Genomic DNA, 15,115 nt, shown 5'->3' with positions numbered 1-15,115 from the left:
TCTCCTGTAGCTGGCGAAGGGAGAACAGCATGTCAATGGTGGATCTCTCTGCTCGAAAGCCACACTGTGCCTCAGGATAGACACGCTCAGCCAGCTTCTGGAGCCTGTTTAAAGCGACATGAGCGAAGACTTTCCCCTCTATGCTGAGCAGGGAGATTCCACGGTAGTTGTCGCAGTCACCGCGGTCACCCTTGTTCTTACAGAGGGTGATGATATTGGCATCGTGCATGTCCTGTGGTACTGCTCCCTCATCCCAGCACAGGCAAAGCAGTTCGTGCAGAGCTGAAAGCATAGCAGGCTTGGCAGTCTTGATGATTTCAGGGGTAATGCCGTCCTTCCCAGGGGCTTTTCCGCTGGCTAGAGAATCAATGGCATCACTGAGCTCCGATTTTGTTGGCTGTACGTCCAGCTCATCCATGACTGGCAGAGACAGGGTTGCATTGAGGGCGGTCTCAGTGACAACATTTTCCCTGGAGTACAGTTCTGGGTTGTGTTCCACCCAGCGGTCCATTTGCTTGCGTTGGTCAGGGGTCAATACTCTATTATATATTTAAATTAGTGAGTGGTCTCCAGACTCTGAAGGCACAACACTATGGCACTATGCATCTAACAGTAGGTGACACATTGAAAATAGTGTGGAGTCACTTAATGTAATGTGACAGGGCCCCCTAAAGGAAAAATTATGAATCCACTCTTGGAATAAAACAGTTTCTAAATACAAATGACATAAGGGGTTATGAGGATAGTGTGGGGAAAGAGGCAGTGAAGTGGATGATTAGCCATGAACATATTGAATGGCTGGGCAGGCTCAATGGGCTGAAAGGCCTACTCCTGCTCCAATGTTTCCCCCTTCTTCCCACCTTCCCCCTTTCTTCTCACCCTCCTCCTTTCTCCCCTCCCCTTTTCGACCCCCTTTCTCTCCTCCTCTTTTCGACCCCTCCTCCCCTTATCCCCCCTCCCTATCCCACTCCCCCATCCTCATCTCCCTATAGCCCCTCCCTCCCTAACCCCAATCCCCCCTCCAACCCTCCCAATTGCCCCTACCCCACTCCCTCCCATCCCCCCTCCACCACTTTCTTCCTCCCAACCCCCTTTCCCCCCACCCTCCCTCCTGAACCCCCCCGCCTCCCTCCCAATCTACCCCCTCACTCCAACCTCCCTTCCCATCGCCCCCTCCCCCAACCTATTGCCCCCTCCCCATCTACCTCTACCTCCACCCCATCTCCCCCTCCCCTTCACCCTCACTACCCCATCCCCCCTCCCTCCCGTCCCCATCCACCCCCCCATCCCCCTCCCCCCTTCCCCTCCCATCCCCTACTCCGATCCACCCCTCCCCATCCTCTCCTCCATTTCTCCCTTCTACCCTGCTCACTTCCCCTCCCCTCCCCTCCCCCACCCCAAAACTCCCTCCCCCCTCCACCCCCATCTATCCCTCCATCCACCCCATCTCCTCCTCCCCCCTCCCTCCAATCGCCAATCCTCCCTCTCGTAACCCCATTCCCCTCCCCCATCCCCTTCCCTACTCCCCATCTCCACCATTCCCCCTCCTCTATTCCCCATCCCTATTCCCCCTCCTCCCCATCCCCCTCTCCTTCCCCCATATATCCTCTCCATCCCGCTCCCCCATCATCCCTCCACTCCACCCCCCTTCCCAATCCCCCCTCCCTCCCTCCCCATAACACCTCTCCCTACCCCACATCAATCCCCATTCCCCTATCACTACATCCCCCTTCCCCACTATTCCCCCTCCATCCCGCACCCCTTTCCATCCCTACTCCCCTCTATTCCCCCCTTCCCAATCCCACATCCCTCTCCCATCCCTACTCCCCCTCCCCTCCACCCCCCTCCTCTGCACCCATCCCGCTCCTCCTATCTCCCCTACCCCTACCCCCATTCTCCCTCCTCCCCATCACCCCCTCCCTACCCCACTTTACCCTGCCCCTATCCCATTCCCCCTATCTCCCTTCCCTACCCCCTCCATCCCTTCCCCTCTCCATCGCCCCAATTTCCCTTCCTTCCCATCCCCCTGTTATCCCTCCCTCCCCAATCACCCTGCTCCTCCCTCCCTACCCCCTCCATCACACCCTCCCCCCATCTGCCCCTCCATCCACCCCATTTCCCCTTCCTTCTCCCATCTCCCATCTCCCCTCCCCCTCTCCTTCCATATCTCCCCTCCCTCTCCCTTCCGCACCATATCTCCCCCCTCCAGCCCCATCCCCCATATCTCCCTTCCTCCCTCCTTCAACCCCATCCCCCCTTTCATATCCCCCTCCCCCACCGCTTCCCATAGCCTGCCCCACATCCCATATGAAATTACGTATCCCGGCATAACGCTCTATCACCAGGGCAACGATGACGACTAAAGACGCGAACCTGCCGCTCCGCCATTGGCTGCTTCTTCCCCGGCTCTGAGGACTCGGCCGAGCGAGCAACGGGCAATGGCGCCTCTTGGATCCTCGCCCAGCGCTGAGCCCTGAAGATGCCGGTATTTAGCACCATAACTTGGATAGAGTAGACCGGTTCTGTGTGTCACCCGAGAGCATGGGAAAGATCAGCATCAACATGGCGAACAAGAAAGGTAGGTGCTGTCCACCGAGCTCAGTGTAGTGGCCGCGGCCGGTGCTGAGTCAGGGTTTAACTGAAGTGGCGCGCGCCCGAGCCGAGGGATAAACGGCGTAAAAACAGATTGCAGCGTTAGCGCTGCTTGTACTTTACTGCATCAGTGTAAATCAGCAAGGCCAAATAGCACTAAAAATCTACCCTCATCGCAGCATCCAACTCGTTCAATATTCAGAACTTTCTGTTTTCACTTAATGCTCCAAGTGCCGATTCTTTGTGTGAAGGCATCCTAACATCAGACCTAAATTTGCCTTTTTAACTGTTTGAAGTTCCTCCTTGTACTACTTCCATGGAATGCTTCTTTTGACTTTTTACGTGCTTGCATCTCTCGTCGTATACCATATGTTTTGTACCACCGTTACTTTCAGGCTGCTTTTATCTCTCCCTCGCTCTCGCACACACTTTAGCGTCTGGTGCATTGAACCAATTTACACTGGGCTTTTGAAGCCGAGTCACTGATGTGATTGAAGAGTCGTATGGAGTCAGCTAATGGGAACAACTGGGTCACTCTCGTTCTTTTGAAAGCTATTTTAATGTATGTCACCCTCCATATGTATTTAATTTATGCGCTTTCTGGGCCCCCAGACATTTATAATTTGGACAATATGGCATTGTAACAAATTAGCATAATCTCTAAACCAGAATGTATATATGACATGGCGATTGGATTCTTATGCAAAATCAGAAGTAAATAAACCTTCAAGTGTGTATTAAAGGGCATCTAAAATCTTAGCTTTGTTCTTGGATTTGAACAACAGAAGGCTATTGATGCTATTGCATCATGAGAAATGTGTGATGATGTCACAATGCATGTGCAAATTACATTTAGTTAAATTTATCAGCAATAAAAAAAGTTCCCTACATTATCACCCCAAGGAATGACCAATCGTATAGAAGATTTATTTTTAAATTCGCAGCTTATTTGCCTTGTTTCAAAGTTCCAGCTGTTTTTACTGTGCACTTTTGAACCTGAATTGCAGAAGACCTAACTTATATTGCAGTACGAAATCCTCAGTTTGAGTGCCAACCAGCCCCTGGGGGTTTCACTTCTGCAGTCCAAGTGAGACCCACTTTTGAGATTGCTGGCCTCAATATCAGTGTTGTAGTGGAGTGAAAACCCTAAGAGAATGAGGGCATCAAAATGAATATGGAGTAAAAAATTTTGGGATGCTTCCCTCCATGTGATAGTATTAATTTATTATACTCAAAATATATAAAGATTGGTGGCATAAATGGAGAACATCAAGGCAGTTCCACATTTAAACAACAGTTTAAAAAAAATGAGCTGAGTGTTTTACATACGCAGAAACCTGTCACCCAAGTTTAGTGACAAAATACACATAAGTCGAGTTTTGGTTCACCTAATGTAGTGTGTACATTGTCTCCTGTAGGGCCATACGACATTGACTAAAGTCCCAGAGAACTTAGATATAGGTTGACAAAGGTCAGGACTTAACTGACCCCATGATATATGGAGGGAGTTAATCAGCTAAAGGTGCACACAGCACGGTAAACCTCATGTTGCCTGTCCAGCTAAGGCTATCCTACTTAGAGTCATAACAGCACAGACAGAGGCCATTCGGCTCATCGAGTCCATGCTGGCTTTCTGTAAAGCAATCAAATCGGTCCCATTTCTCCACTCTATTCCCGTAGCCCTGCAAGTTTATTTCCCTCAAGTACCCATCCAATTTCCTTTTGAATTTCCTTCTCTGCATCTACCACCCTCGTAGGCAACGAGTTCCAGGTCATTACCAATCGCTGTATTTAAAAAAAAAAAGAAGTTCATCCTCGCATCACCCTCTGCATCGCTTGCCCTTTAAGCTGTGTCCTCTAGTTCTTGTACCATCAGCTAATGGGAACAGCTTTTCTTTGTCTACCTTATCTAAACCCATCATAACCTTGTACACCTTTATCCAATCTCATTTCAATCTCCTTTGCTCCAAGGAGAACAACCCCAGCTTCTCCAACCTAACCTTGTAGCTAAAATCCCTCATCCCTGGAACCATACTGGTAAATCATCTTTCCCAAGGTTTGGTGACTAGAACTGGACACAGTACTCTAGTTGTGGTCTAACGAGATTTTTATAAAGGTTCAGCATCGCTTCCCTGCTTTTGTACTCATACCTCTATTTATGAAGCCCAAGTTCCCATTTTTTTTTAGATTTTAGCTTTAGATATACAGCACTGAAACAGGCCCTTCGGCCCACCGAGTCTGTGCCGACCATTATCCACCCATTTATACTAATCCTACACTAATCCCATATACCTACCACATCCTCACCTGTTCTTATATTCCCCTACCACCTACCTATACTAGGGACAATTTATAATGGCCAATTTACCTATCACCCTGCAAGTCTTTTGGCTGTGGGAGGAAACCGGAGCACCCGGAGGAAACCCACGCAGACACAGGGAGAACTTGCAAACTCCACACAGGCAGTACCCAGAATTGAACCCGGGTCACTGGAGCTGTGAGGCTGCGGTGCTAGCCACTGTGCAGCCCCTGCATCACTGTGCCGCCCCATATGCTTTGCTAACCTCTCTCAATATGTCCTGCCGCCTTCAAGGGTCAATGCACATGCACCCCCAGGTCCCTCCGTCCCCGTACGCTCTTTAGAACTGTGCCATTTGGTCTATATTGCCTCTCCCTGTCCCTTCTTCCAAAATGCATCATCTCATACTTCTCTATGCTAAATTCCATCTGCCACTTGTCTGCCTATCTATGTCCTGTTGCAGTTGATTGATATGATCTTCACTGTCTGCCACACCTGCAAGTTTGGTAACATTTACATAAAAACTTAAGAACATTTTGAAATTTTACTCTGTGTTCCAATATCCATTTATATAAATGGAAAAAAAACAGTGGTCCTGGCACTGAACTTTGGGGAACACCACTGTGTACCATACTCCAATCTGAAAGGCAACCATTTACCACGACTCACTATTTTCTGTCCTTAAGCCAGTTTTTTTTATCCAAGGTGACACTCAATTTTGTTAACCAGCCTTTTCTATGCGCTACTTTGTCAAACGCTTTCTTAAAATCCATATAGGCCACATCTTGGGATATTACTTCCTTCAAGGTCCTACTTTTTAATTTCCTCCCTAGCTTATGAAAATCTGACCGTAGGACCTCAATACCTGCTCTCTGTGTCGCTGGTACCGATGTGTACCACAACTTCTGGCTCACTCCCTTCCCACTCCAGAATATTCTGTCCGCTCTCCATGATGTCCTTTACCTGGCACCAGGGATTAGGCAGCACACCATGCAGGACTCACGGTAATGGTTACTGAAATGCCTGTCTGTTCCCTTAGCTATGGAATCTTCTATAATGTTTGTATTTCTACTCTTTGCTGTTCCTCCTGTACAGTTCCTTGACCATTGGTGCCATTCCTTCAAGGAGTCGTCACTCCCAATAGTCTCCAAAGCTGCGTATCAGTTTGAGAATAACACAGCCCCCGAAGCCTCCTGCCTCTTCCTACTCTTCTGGATGGCCACCCATCTACTATCCTGAACTCACTGCCTGTGGATGACCACCTTCTGAAATGTACCACCCAGGAAATTCTCCAGGTCCCTGATGTCTAAACAAATCTCTATTCCCTCTTTTAGAATCTAGTTAGTACCTTATTTAAACAATTAAGTTTAATTAATGCCTCTAGACCTACTCTGTGCTAATATTCATGAATTCACTTACTGCCTTACTGCTATACTTATCACAATTGAAATTTTATGAAGTAATTTAACTGGTTAAGCTATAAATGTAATGTGGCACTTTTTAATTTCCCGGTCCTTGTTTAAACCACTGCCCTAGTTTTTAAAACAACCAATCACCTACCTGCTGTCCTCTGTCACTCCTTGCTTTTTTGGAAATACACCAATCAGGTCCATGCTGTTCCCCCATTCTCTCTCTCTTTTATCCTCTGCCACCACCATTGGTGTCTCTGATCAGGTCCAGGCTGTTCCCCTGCTCATGCTCTCTCTTGCTCTCTTTTAGTCTCTGCCACTGCTGCTGGTATCTCTGATCATGCACACGCTCTCTCTTTCTTACCTTCTTGCATTTTTCTTGCAATTTTATCTGGAAACAAGTGGGAAGAATCCCATTCCCTGGTGACAAAACTATCTCTCCAGATCCCATCAATCATCAACAGTGCTCTAGAGCTGTGCACCTACTCAAATATTGAATTACCAAGTCTGACAAAGAGAATCACCTTGTTCTACCTTGTTCTTGGTAGATAAAACAGAAATGCAGCGGTTGGAAAGTGTTGATGTCCAATGAGACCTTAGTGTCCTTGTTCATGAGTCATTGAAAGCTAGCATGCAGGTGCAGCAAGCAATTAAGAAGACAAATGGTATGTTGGCCTTCATTGCAAGGGGATTTGAGTACAGAAGTAAAGATGTATTGCTTCAATTGGATAAAGCCTTGGTGAGACCGCACCTGGAATATTGTGTCCAGTTTTGATCAGCTTATCTAAGGAAGGATATATTTGCCACAGAGGGAGTGCAACGGAGGTTCACCAGACTAATCCCTGGGACGGCGGGATTGTCTTATGAGGAGAGATTGCAGAATTGAGATTGAGAGGTGATTTCATTGAAACGTACAAAATTCTTACAGGGCGTGACAGAGTGGATGCGGATAGGATGTTTCCCTTGGCTGGTGAGTCTAGAACAAGGGGACACAGTCTCAGAATAAGGGGCAGGCCATTAAGACTGAGATGAGGAAGAATTTCTTTACTCAGGGTGGTGAGTCTGTGGAATTCTCTACCTCAGAGGGCGGTGGAAGCTCAATCATTTAGCATGTTCAAGACAGAAATCGATAAATTTCTGATTACTAACGACATCAAGGGATATGGGGAAAGTGGGGAAAAATGGCACAGAGGTAGATGATTAGCCATGATCTGCTTGAATGGCGGAGCAGGCTCGATGGGCCGAATGGCCTTACTCCTGCTCATATTTCCTATGTCCAATCTTCTGTCCCGAGGTGTGTCATGTTGGAGCCAATTCAACTCCAAGAAACCTTACTTGCTTCACCAGGCAGGCTTTCTCTGCAAACTCCAGCAAGGAGATCTGCTTGCTGGACGCGGGGTCCATGCTTTGTCCTTAACTTCTTTTCTGCTGGTTGTTTCCAGTCTACCAACAGGGACATAAGAACATAAATTACCTGCATCTCCCAGTATGCAGTACACAGTAGGTCACCAATGCCTATTTGCCAAGACGAACTAATACATCACCTTCCGCACTGATGTTACCAGCCAGCAGCATTCATCAACATAAAAGTATACCACTTAATCTAAAGTAGACCGAGAAGATTTGTTGACAACAGAAATAGGATCATGCAAGTTTTTGCAAAGTACTGTCACAACGCATTTATCCTGAGACATTCTACCAGTATTTGACTTTTCCATAAAAATAGCAGGAAGATATACCTCCGAAAATGTGACTGATGACCCCGTTAAGCTATCTTACCATTCCCAAGCAACACAGATATATTAAAAGTTATGGGACCACCAGGGGAGGTGGTGGCGTAGTTGTAATGTCACTAGACTAGTAACCCAGAGCCTCGGGCTAATGCTCTGGGGACATGGGTTCAAATCCCAGATGGTGGAATTTGAATTTAATTAATAAAGCTGGAATTAAAAGCTAGTCTAGCTATGACTATGAACTAAACACAAGAAATGCTGGAACCACTCAGCAGTTCTGGCAGCATGAAGGGTCACTGACCCGAAACGTTAACTCCGCTTCTCTTTCCACAGATGCTGCCAGACCTGCTGAGTGGTTCCAGCATTTCTTGTTTTTATTTCAGATATGAACTCATTGTCAATTGGTGTAAAAACCCATCTGGTTCACTAATGTCCTTTTAGGGAAGGAGATCTGCCATCCTTACCTGGTCTGGTCTACATGTGACTTCCGACCCACAGAAATGTGGTTGATTCTTAACTGCCGTCTGAAATGGCCTAGCAAGCCACTCAATTGTGGCAAACCGCTACAAAGTCTAAGAAAAGCAATGAAACCAGACGGATCACCCGGTATCGACCTAGGCACCGGAATCAACAACGGCAAACCCAGCCCGGTTGACCCTGCAAAGTCCTCTTTATTAACATCTGGGGGCTTGTGCCAAAATTGGGAGAGCCGTCCCATAGACTAGTCAAGGAACAGACTGATATAGTCATACTCACGGAATCATACCTTCCAGACAATGTCCCTCACACCACCATCACCACACCAGAAGTGGTGGTACAATGGTATACAGTCAGGAGGTAGTTGCCCTGGGAGTTCTCAACATTGACTTTGGACCCCATGAAGTCTCATGGCATCAGGTCAAAAACATGGGCCAGGAAACCACCTGATTACCACTGACTGCACCTCCCCACCCCCCCCCCCCCCCTCCCACTTCCTCGGCTGATGAATCAGTGCTTCTCCATGTTGAACACCAATTGGAAGAAGCACTGAGGATAGCAAGGGCACAAAATGTACTCTGGGTGAGGGACTTCAATGGTAGCACCACTACAGACCGAGCCGCTAGATTGGGTCTGCGGAAGGTGGTGAGGGAACCAACAAGAGGGAAAAATCTACTTGACCTCGTTCTCACCAGTCTATCTGTCGTAGATGCATCTGTCCATGACAGTATTGGTAGGAGTGGCCACCGAATAGTCCTTGTGGACACAAAGTCCCGTTTTCACATTGAGGGTACCCACCATGGTGTTGTGTGGCACGATCACCGTGCTAAATGAGATAGATTTCGGACAGATCTAACAGCTCAAAACTGGGCATCCACGAATGCTTTGGGCCATCAGCAGCAGCAGAATTGTATTCCACCACAATTTGTAACCTCATGGCCAAGCATATCCTCCACTCTACCATTACCATCAAGCTGGGGGATCAACCCTGGTTCAGTGAAGAGTGTAGGAAGGTATGCCAGGAGCAGCACCAGGCACACTTAAAAAATGAGGTGTCAGCCTGGTGAAGCTACAACACCATTCTGCTTGCATGCCAAACAGCAGAAGCAGCATGAGACAGACAGAGCTAAGTGATCCCACAACCAACGGATCAGATCTAAGTCTGCAGTCCTGCCACATCCAGTTGTGAATGGTGGTGGACAATTAAACAACTGACAGGAGGAGGAGGCTCCATAAATATCTCCATCCTCAATGATGGGGGAGCCCTGCACATCAGTGCAAAAGACAAGGCTGAAGCATTTGCCTCCATCTTCAGCCAGAAGTGCCAAGTGGATGATCCATCTCGGCCTCCTCCTGAGGTCCCTAGCATTACAGATGCCAGGCTTCAGCCAATACTAGTCACTCCATGTAATATCAAGAAAAGACTGAAGGCACTGGATAGTGCAAAAGCTATGGGCCCTGACAACATTCTGGCAATAGTACTGAAGACTTGTGCACCAAACCTAGCAGCACCCTTAGCCAAGCTATTCCAGAACAGCTACAACATTGCCATCTACCTGGCAATGTGGAAAATTGCCCAGGTATGTCCTGTGCACAAAAAGCAGAGCAAATCCAACGCAGCCAATTACCGGCCTATCAGTCTACTCTCGATCATTTGCAAAATGATGGAAGGGGTCGTCGACAGTGTTATCAAGTGGCACTTGCTCAGCAATACCCTGCTCACTGATGCTTAGTTTGGATTCTGCCAGGGCCACTCAGTTCCTGACCTCATTACAGCCTAGGTCCAAACATGGACAAAAGGTCCAGAGGTGAGATGAGAGTGACTGCACTTGACATGAAGGCAGCATTTGACTGAGTATGGTATCAAAGAGCCCTAGCAAAACTGGAATCAATGGGTATTGGGGGAAAACTCTCCAAAGGTTAGAGTCATACCTAGCACAAAGGAAGATGGTTGTGGTTGTTGGAGGTCAATCATCTCAGTCCCAGGACATCACTGCAGGAGTTCCTCAGGGTAGTGTCCTAGGCCCAACCATTTTCAGCTGCTTCATCAATGACCTTCCCTCCATCATAAGGTCAGAGGTGGGGTTGCTGGCTAATAATTGCACAATGTTCACCATTCACAATGATTCAGATACTGAAGCAGCCCGTGTTCATATGCAGCAAGAGCAGGACAATATCCAGGCTTGGGCTGATGTGTGGCACGAATGTTACTTGCCACATAAGTGCCAGGCAATGACCATCTCAAACAAGAGAAAATGTAACCATCTCCCCTTGATGTTCAATTGGCATTACCATCGCTGAATTCCCCACTATCAACATTTTGGGGGTTACCATTGACCAGAAACTGGACTGAACCAGCCACATAAATGCTGTGGCTGCAAGAGAAGGTCAGAGGGTGGGAATTCTTCAACGAGTAACTCGCCTCCTGTCTCCCCAATGTCCTCCATCTACAAGGCACAAGTCAGGAATGTGATGGAATACTCTCCACTTGCCTGGATGGGTGCAGTTCCAACAACACTGAAGAAACTACACCATTCAGGACAAAGCGGCCTGCTTGATTGGCACCCCAACCACAACCTTCAACATTCACTGCTTCCGCCACTGATGCACAGTGGCAACAATATGTACCATATGCACTGCAGCAACTCACCAAGGCTCCTTCAACAGCACCTTCCAAGCCTGTGACCTCTACAAGAAGGTGACGTTCAAGTGTCTCGTTAGGTCTGGAGGATCCCTACAATATTCCCCATGAAGAGACTCCTGCGTGGTTGTTGTGATTTGTACTTCACAGCCTTGCCTTTCAGAGAAGAACGACTTTGGAAAAGCCAGAGGAATAGCAACAGGCTTCGTCAGATGGGTAAGATGTAGAAAAAAGAAAGACTTGCAAACATATGGCATCTTTCATGACCACAGCATGCCCCAAATTGCTTTACTTTGAAGTACTTTGGAAGTGTAGTCACTGTGGTAATGTATGAAATGTAGTGGCCAAATTCAACGCAACAAGTTCCAACAAACAACAAAGCAATAATGACCAGATGTTGGTTGAGGAATATATATTGGCCAGGACGCTGAGGAGAAGGTCCCTGCTTTTCTTTGGAAGAGTGACATGGGATCTTTTACGTTCACCTGAGAGGGCAGACAGAGCCTTAATTTAATGTATTATCTGAAGAATTGCCCTTCCAGCATTGCAGAACATCCTCAGTACTGCGTTGGAGTATCAGCCTAGATTTTATGCTCAAGTCTCCAGAGTGTGATTTGATCCCAGAATCTTCAGACTCAGAAGTGATGGTACTACCACTGAACCATGGCTGACCCCTTTTAATTTAATAAAGATGATTAATTTAAAAACAAACATAGCAATTGTGGATGGCTGCAGAATGAAGGCATCATGATTGCTGCCAGGATACTGGGCATCGACCTGCATGATATGCCGCGTATGGTAGAACATCAGCTGGATGTTGAACGAGCAGAATCCCATTCCATCCCAGTAATCTCAGAGTTGACATGTGGCGCCCCCAAAGCAGCATACATGCAGTCAATGGCACCCGCACCATGAGGAAGCCTGTAATCCTCATGAAGCTGCGGCTCACTCCACCTGCTTCTCTCTTGTCAAGAGAGAATGAAATGTATTCAGCTGTTTTGGAATGCAGAGCCTTAGTGACCTCCCTTATGCAGCAATGGACAGCAAACTGGAAGATGTTGCAAATGTCACTTGCTCCAGCCTGGAACATAAGAGCATAAGAAATAGGAGCAGGAGTAGACCATATGGCCCCTCGAACCTGCTTCGTCATTCAGTTCCCTCATGGCTGATCTTCGGCCTCAACTCCACTTGCCTGCCCGCTGCCCATATCCCTTGATTCCCTGAGAAGCCAAAAATCTGTCTCTCAGCCTTAAATATATTCAACGATGGAGCATCCCCAACTCTCTAGGGTAGAGAATTCCAAAGATTCTCAACCCTTTGCATGAAGAAATGTCTCCTGATCTCAGTCTGAAATGATCGTCCTCTTATCCTGAGACTGTGCCCCCATGTTCTAGATTCCCCAGCCAGGGGAAACAACCTTTCAGTGTCTACCCTGACAAGTCCGTTCAGAATCTTGTATGTTTCAATGAGATCACCTCTCATTCTTCTAAACATCAGAGAGTATAGGCTCAATTTACTCACCCTTTCATCATAGGACAACCTGCTCATCCCCAGGAACCAATCTAGTGAACCTTTGCTGTAATGCCTCCAATGCAAGTATATACTTCCTTAAATATGCAGACCAAAACTGTGCACAGTACTCCTGGTGTTGTCTCGCCAAAGCACTGTACAATTGTAGCAGATTTCCTTATTCTTGCACTCCAATCCGCTTGCAATAAAGGCCAACATGCAATTTGCCTTCCCTCCTTAAATAAAGTGACCCAAACTCTAGGTGCGGTCTCACCAATGCCCACTACAGTTATAGCAAGACTTCCCTACTTTTATACACCATCTCCCTTGCAATAAAGGCCAACATTCCATTTTCCTTCCTAATTACCGGCAGTACCTGCATGCTGACCTTTTGTGATTCATTTACGAGGACATCCAGAGCCCCCTGTACCACAGCATTCTGCAGTCTCTCTCCATTTAAATAATCTGCTTTTCTATTCTTCCTGCCAAAGTGGACAACCTCCCCTTTTTACTCCATCTGCCAAATTTTTGCCCACTCACTTAACCTATCTATATCTCTTTGCAGACACTTTGTGTCCTCCTCACAACTTGCTTTCCTACCTATCTTTGTATCATCAGCAAATTTGGTTACAATACAGTTGGTCCCTTCATCCAAGTCATTAATATAGATCGTAAATAGTTGAGGCCCCAGCACTGATCCCTGTGGCACTCCACTAGTTACAGCATGCCATCCTGAAAATGACCCATTTATCCCGACTCTGTTTCCTGTTAATTAGCCAATCCTCTATCCATGCTAATATATCACCTCCAATATCATGAGCTCTTATCTTTTATAGTAACCTTTTATGTGGTATTGAATGCCTTTTGCAAATCCAAATACACTAGATGTCCTGCTATTACCTCTTTTAATAATGGATTCTAGCATTTTCCCAATGACATATGTTAGGCTAACTGGCCTAAAGTTTCCTGCTTTCTGTCTCCCTCTTTTCTTGAATTTGTGGTTGCATTTGTAGTTTTCCAATCCGCTGGGACCTTTCCAGAATCTAGGGAATTTTGGAAGAAGGAACATCTGAGTTATACTGTAAACTGTACCTGGCTGGAAGTTCTACTTTCTCTACAGGAGAGAACTTGCAACAAGCTTTTCTCTTTCAACAGCTAATTTGTAATGTTAAGTGAGTGAAAATAGAAGCATCTGGTTAGGTGCTAGCTGGAGTATTGTGTCCTACATTAATTACAACCGTGACTACACTTCAAAAGTATTTCATAGGCTGCAAAGTGGTTTGGGAAATCCTGAGGTCGTGAAAAGTGTTAGAGTAATGCAAGTCTTTAATTTTTTTCAATTCTGCTCAGCACATTTTAGGAAGGATGCCAAGGCACAAGAGAGGGTGCCGAGGAGAATTACAAGAATGGTTCTGGGGATGAAAGACTTCAGTTACCGGGGCAGACTAGAGAAACGGGGCTTGTTCTCCTTCGAGCAGAGAAGGTTAAAGGGAGATTTGATAGAGGTGTTTAAAAACATGAAGGGTTTTAATAGAGTAAGTAAGAAACTGTTTTTGGTAGCAGAGAGTTAGTAACCAGAGAACACAGATTTAAGATAAATTGGGGGAGGAAAAACAGAGGCGACATGAGGAAACATTTAATATGCAGTGACCTGTAATGGTCTGGCTGAATGAGTGGTGGAAACAGATTGAATAATTTTCGAAAGGAAATTGGATATGTACTTAAGTGGGCAAAAAATTACAGGGCTATGGGAAAGAGCAGGGGTGTGGGACTAATTGGATAGTTTATACAGAGTCAGCACAGATACGATGGTCCAAATGGGCCCCTTCTGTGCTGTATCATTCTATGATTCTATAACGTTGTTGTGAATTTAATGCAGGAATCTTAACCTTTTTGCATTTGAGGTCACCACCACCCAGCCACCTCCCCAGCCGTTATAAAAATTTCACTGACCCTTGTAACGTAAGTACATTTTCTGTATAAACGTCAGTTATACACTTAAACATATATATTTATTACAAAAGCAAAATACTGCAGATTCTGGAAATATGAAATAAATAATAGAAATTAAACATATTCTTGTTTTACTTAATTGAAACTTACTGCTGATGCTGAGCAACAACTCTGTCAAAATGTGGAGGAGGTATCTTCAACAAATGCACATGCATGTCATGCCCATTGTTCATCCTGACTTGATTATGCTGAAGTTGGTAGACCTTCGCCGATGGTAGAGTTATGCTTAAGTTAGTAGACTGTTGCCAAGGTAGGTTGAGTTTTTTTTGAGGTTAGTAGACTGTTACTAACGTTAGTAAAGTGTCTCTAAGGTTGGTAAAGTGTCATTGGAGCTGACAGATACTGATGGTGTTGGCAACCATACCAGCTCTCACTTTTCTCCTCCATTGCGAGTGAACCAAGCAGAGCATGCCCATTGAGACTGGACTGCATCTGCTTGACA

The 15,115-nt window shown here is 46.4% G+C and overlaps 1 protein-coding gene across 2 annotated transcripts in view; it reads left to right on the top strand.

Annotated features, from left to right (window-relative positions):
- The first annotated feature begins 2,400 nt into the window (after nucleotides 1-2,400).
- LOC137373683 (spermatogenesis-associated protein 7-like) overlaps nucleotides 2,401-15,115 on the top strand; it is a 75,831-nt gene continuing 63,116 nt past the window's right edge. Inside the window, exons 1-2 of one of the 2 annotated variants that reach the window (XM_068038848.1) lie at nucleotides 2,401-2,578; nucleotides 14,540-14,622. Coding sequence is in view for 1 of the 2 variants with exons in the window: in XM_068038847.1 (XP_067894948.1) it covers nucleotides 2,542-2,578 (37 nt within the window). In the remaining variant the exon portion in view is untranslated. The remainder of the gene's footprint in view (nucleotides 2,579-14,539; nucleotides 14,623-15,115) is intronic. The other variant, XM_068038847.1, reaches the window with a different exon arrangement.

This window comes from Heterodontus francisci, chromosome 9 (genome assembly GCF_036365525.1).
Source record: "Heterodontus francisci isolate sHetFra1 chromosome 9, sHetFra1.hap1, whole genome shotgun sequence".
Classification (NCBI taxonomy): domain Eukaryota; kingdom Metazoa; phylum Chordata; class Chondrichthyes; order Heterodontiformes; family Heterodontidae; genus Heterodontus; species Heterodontus francisci.
The sequence above is the reverse complement of the archived record's forward strand: the minus strand, read 5'-3'. Positions and strand labels throughout refer to the sequence as shown.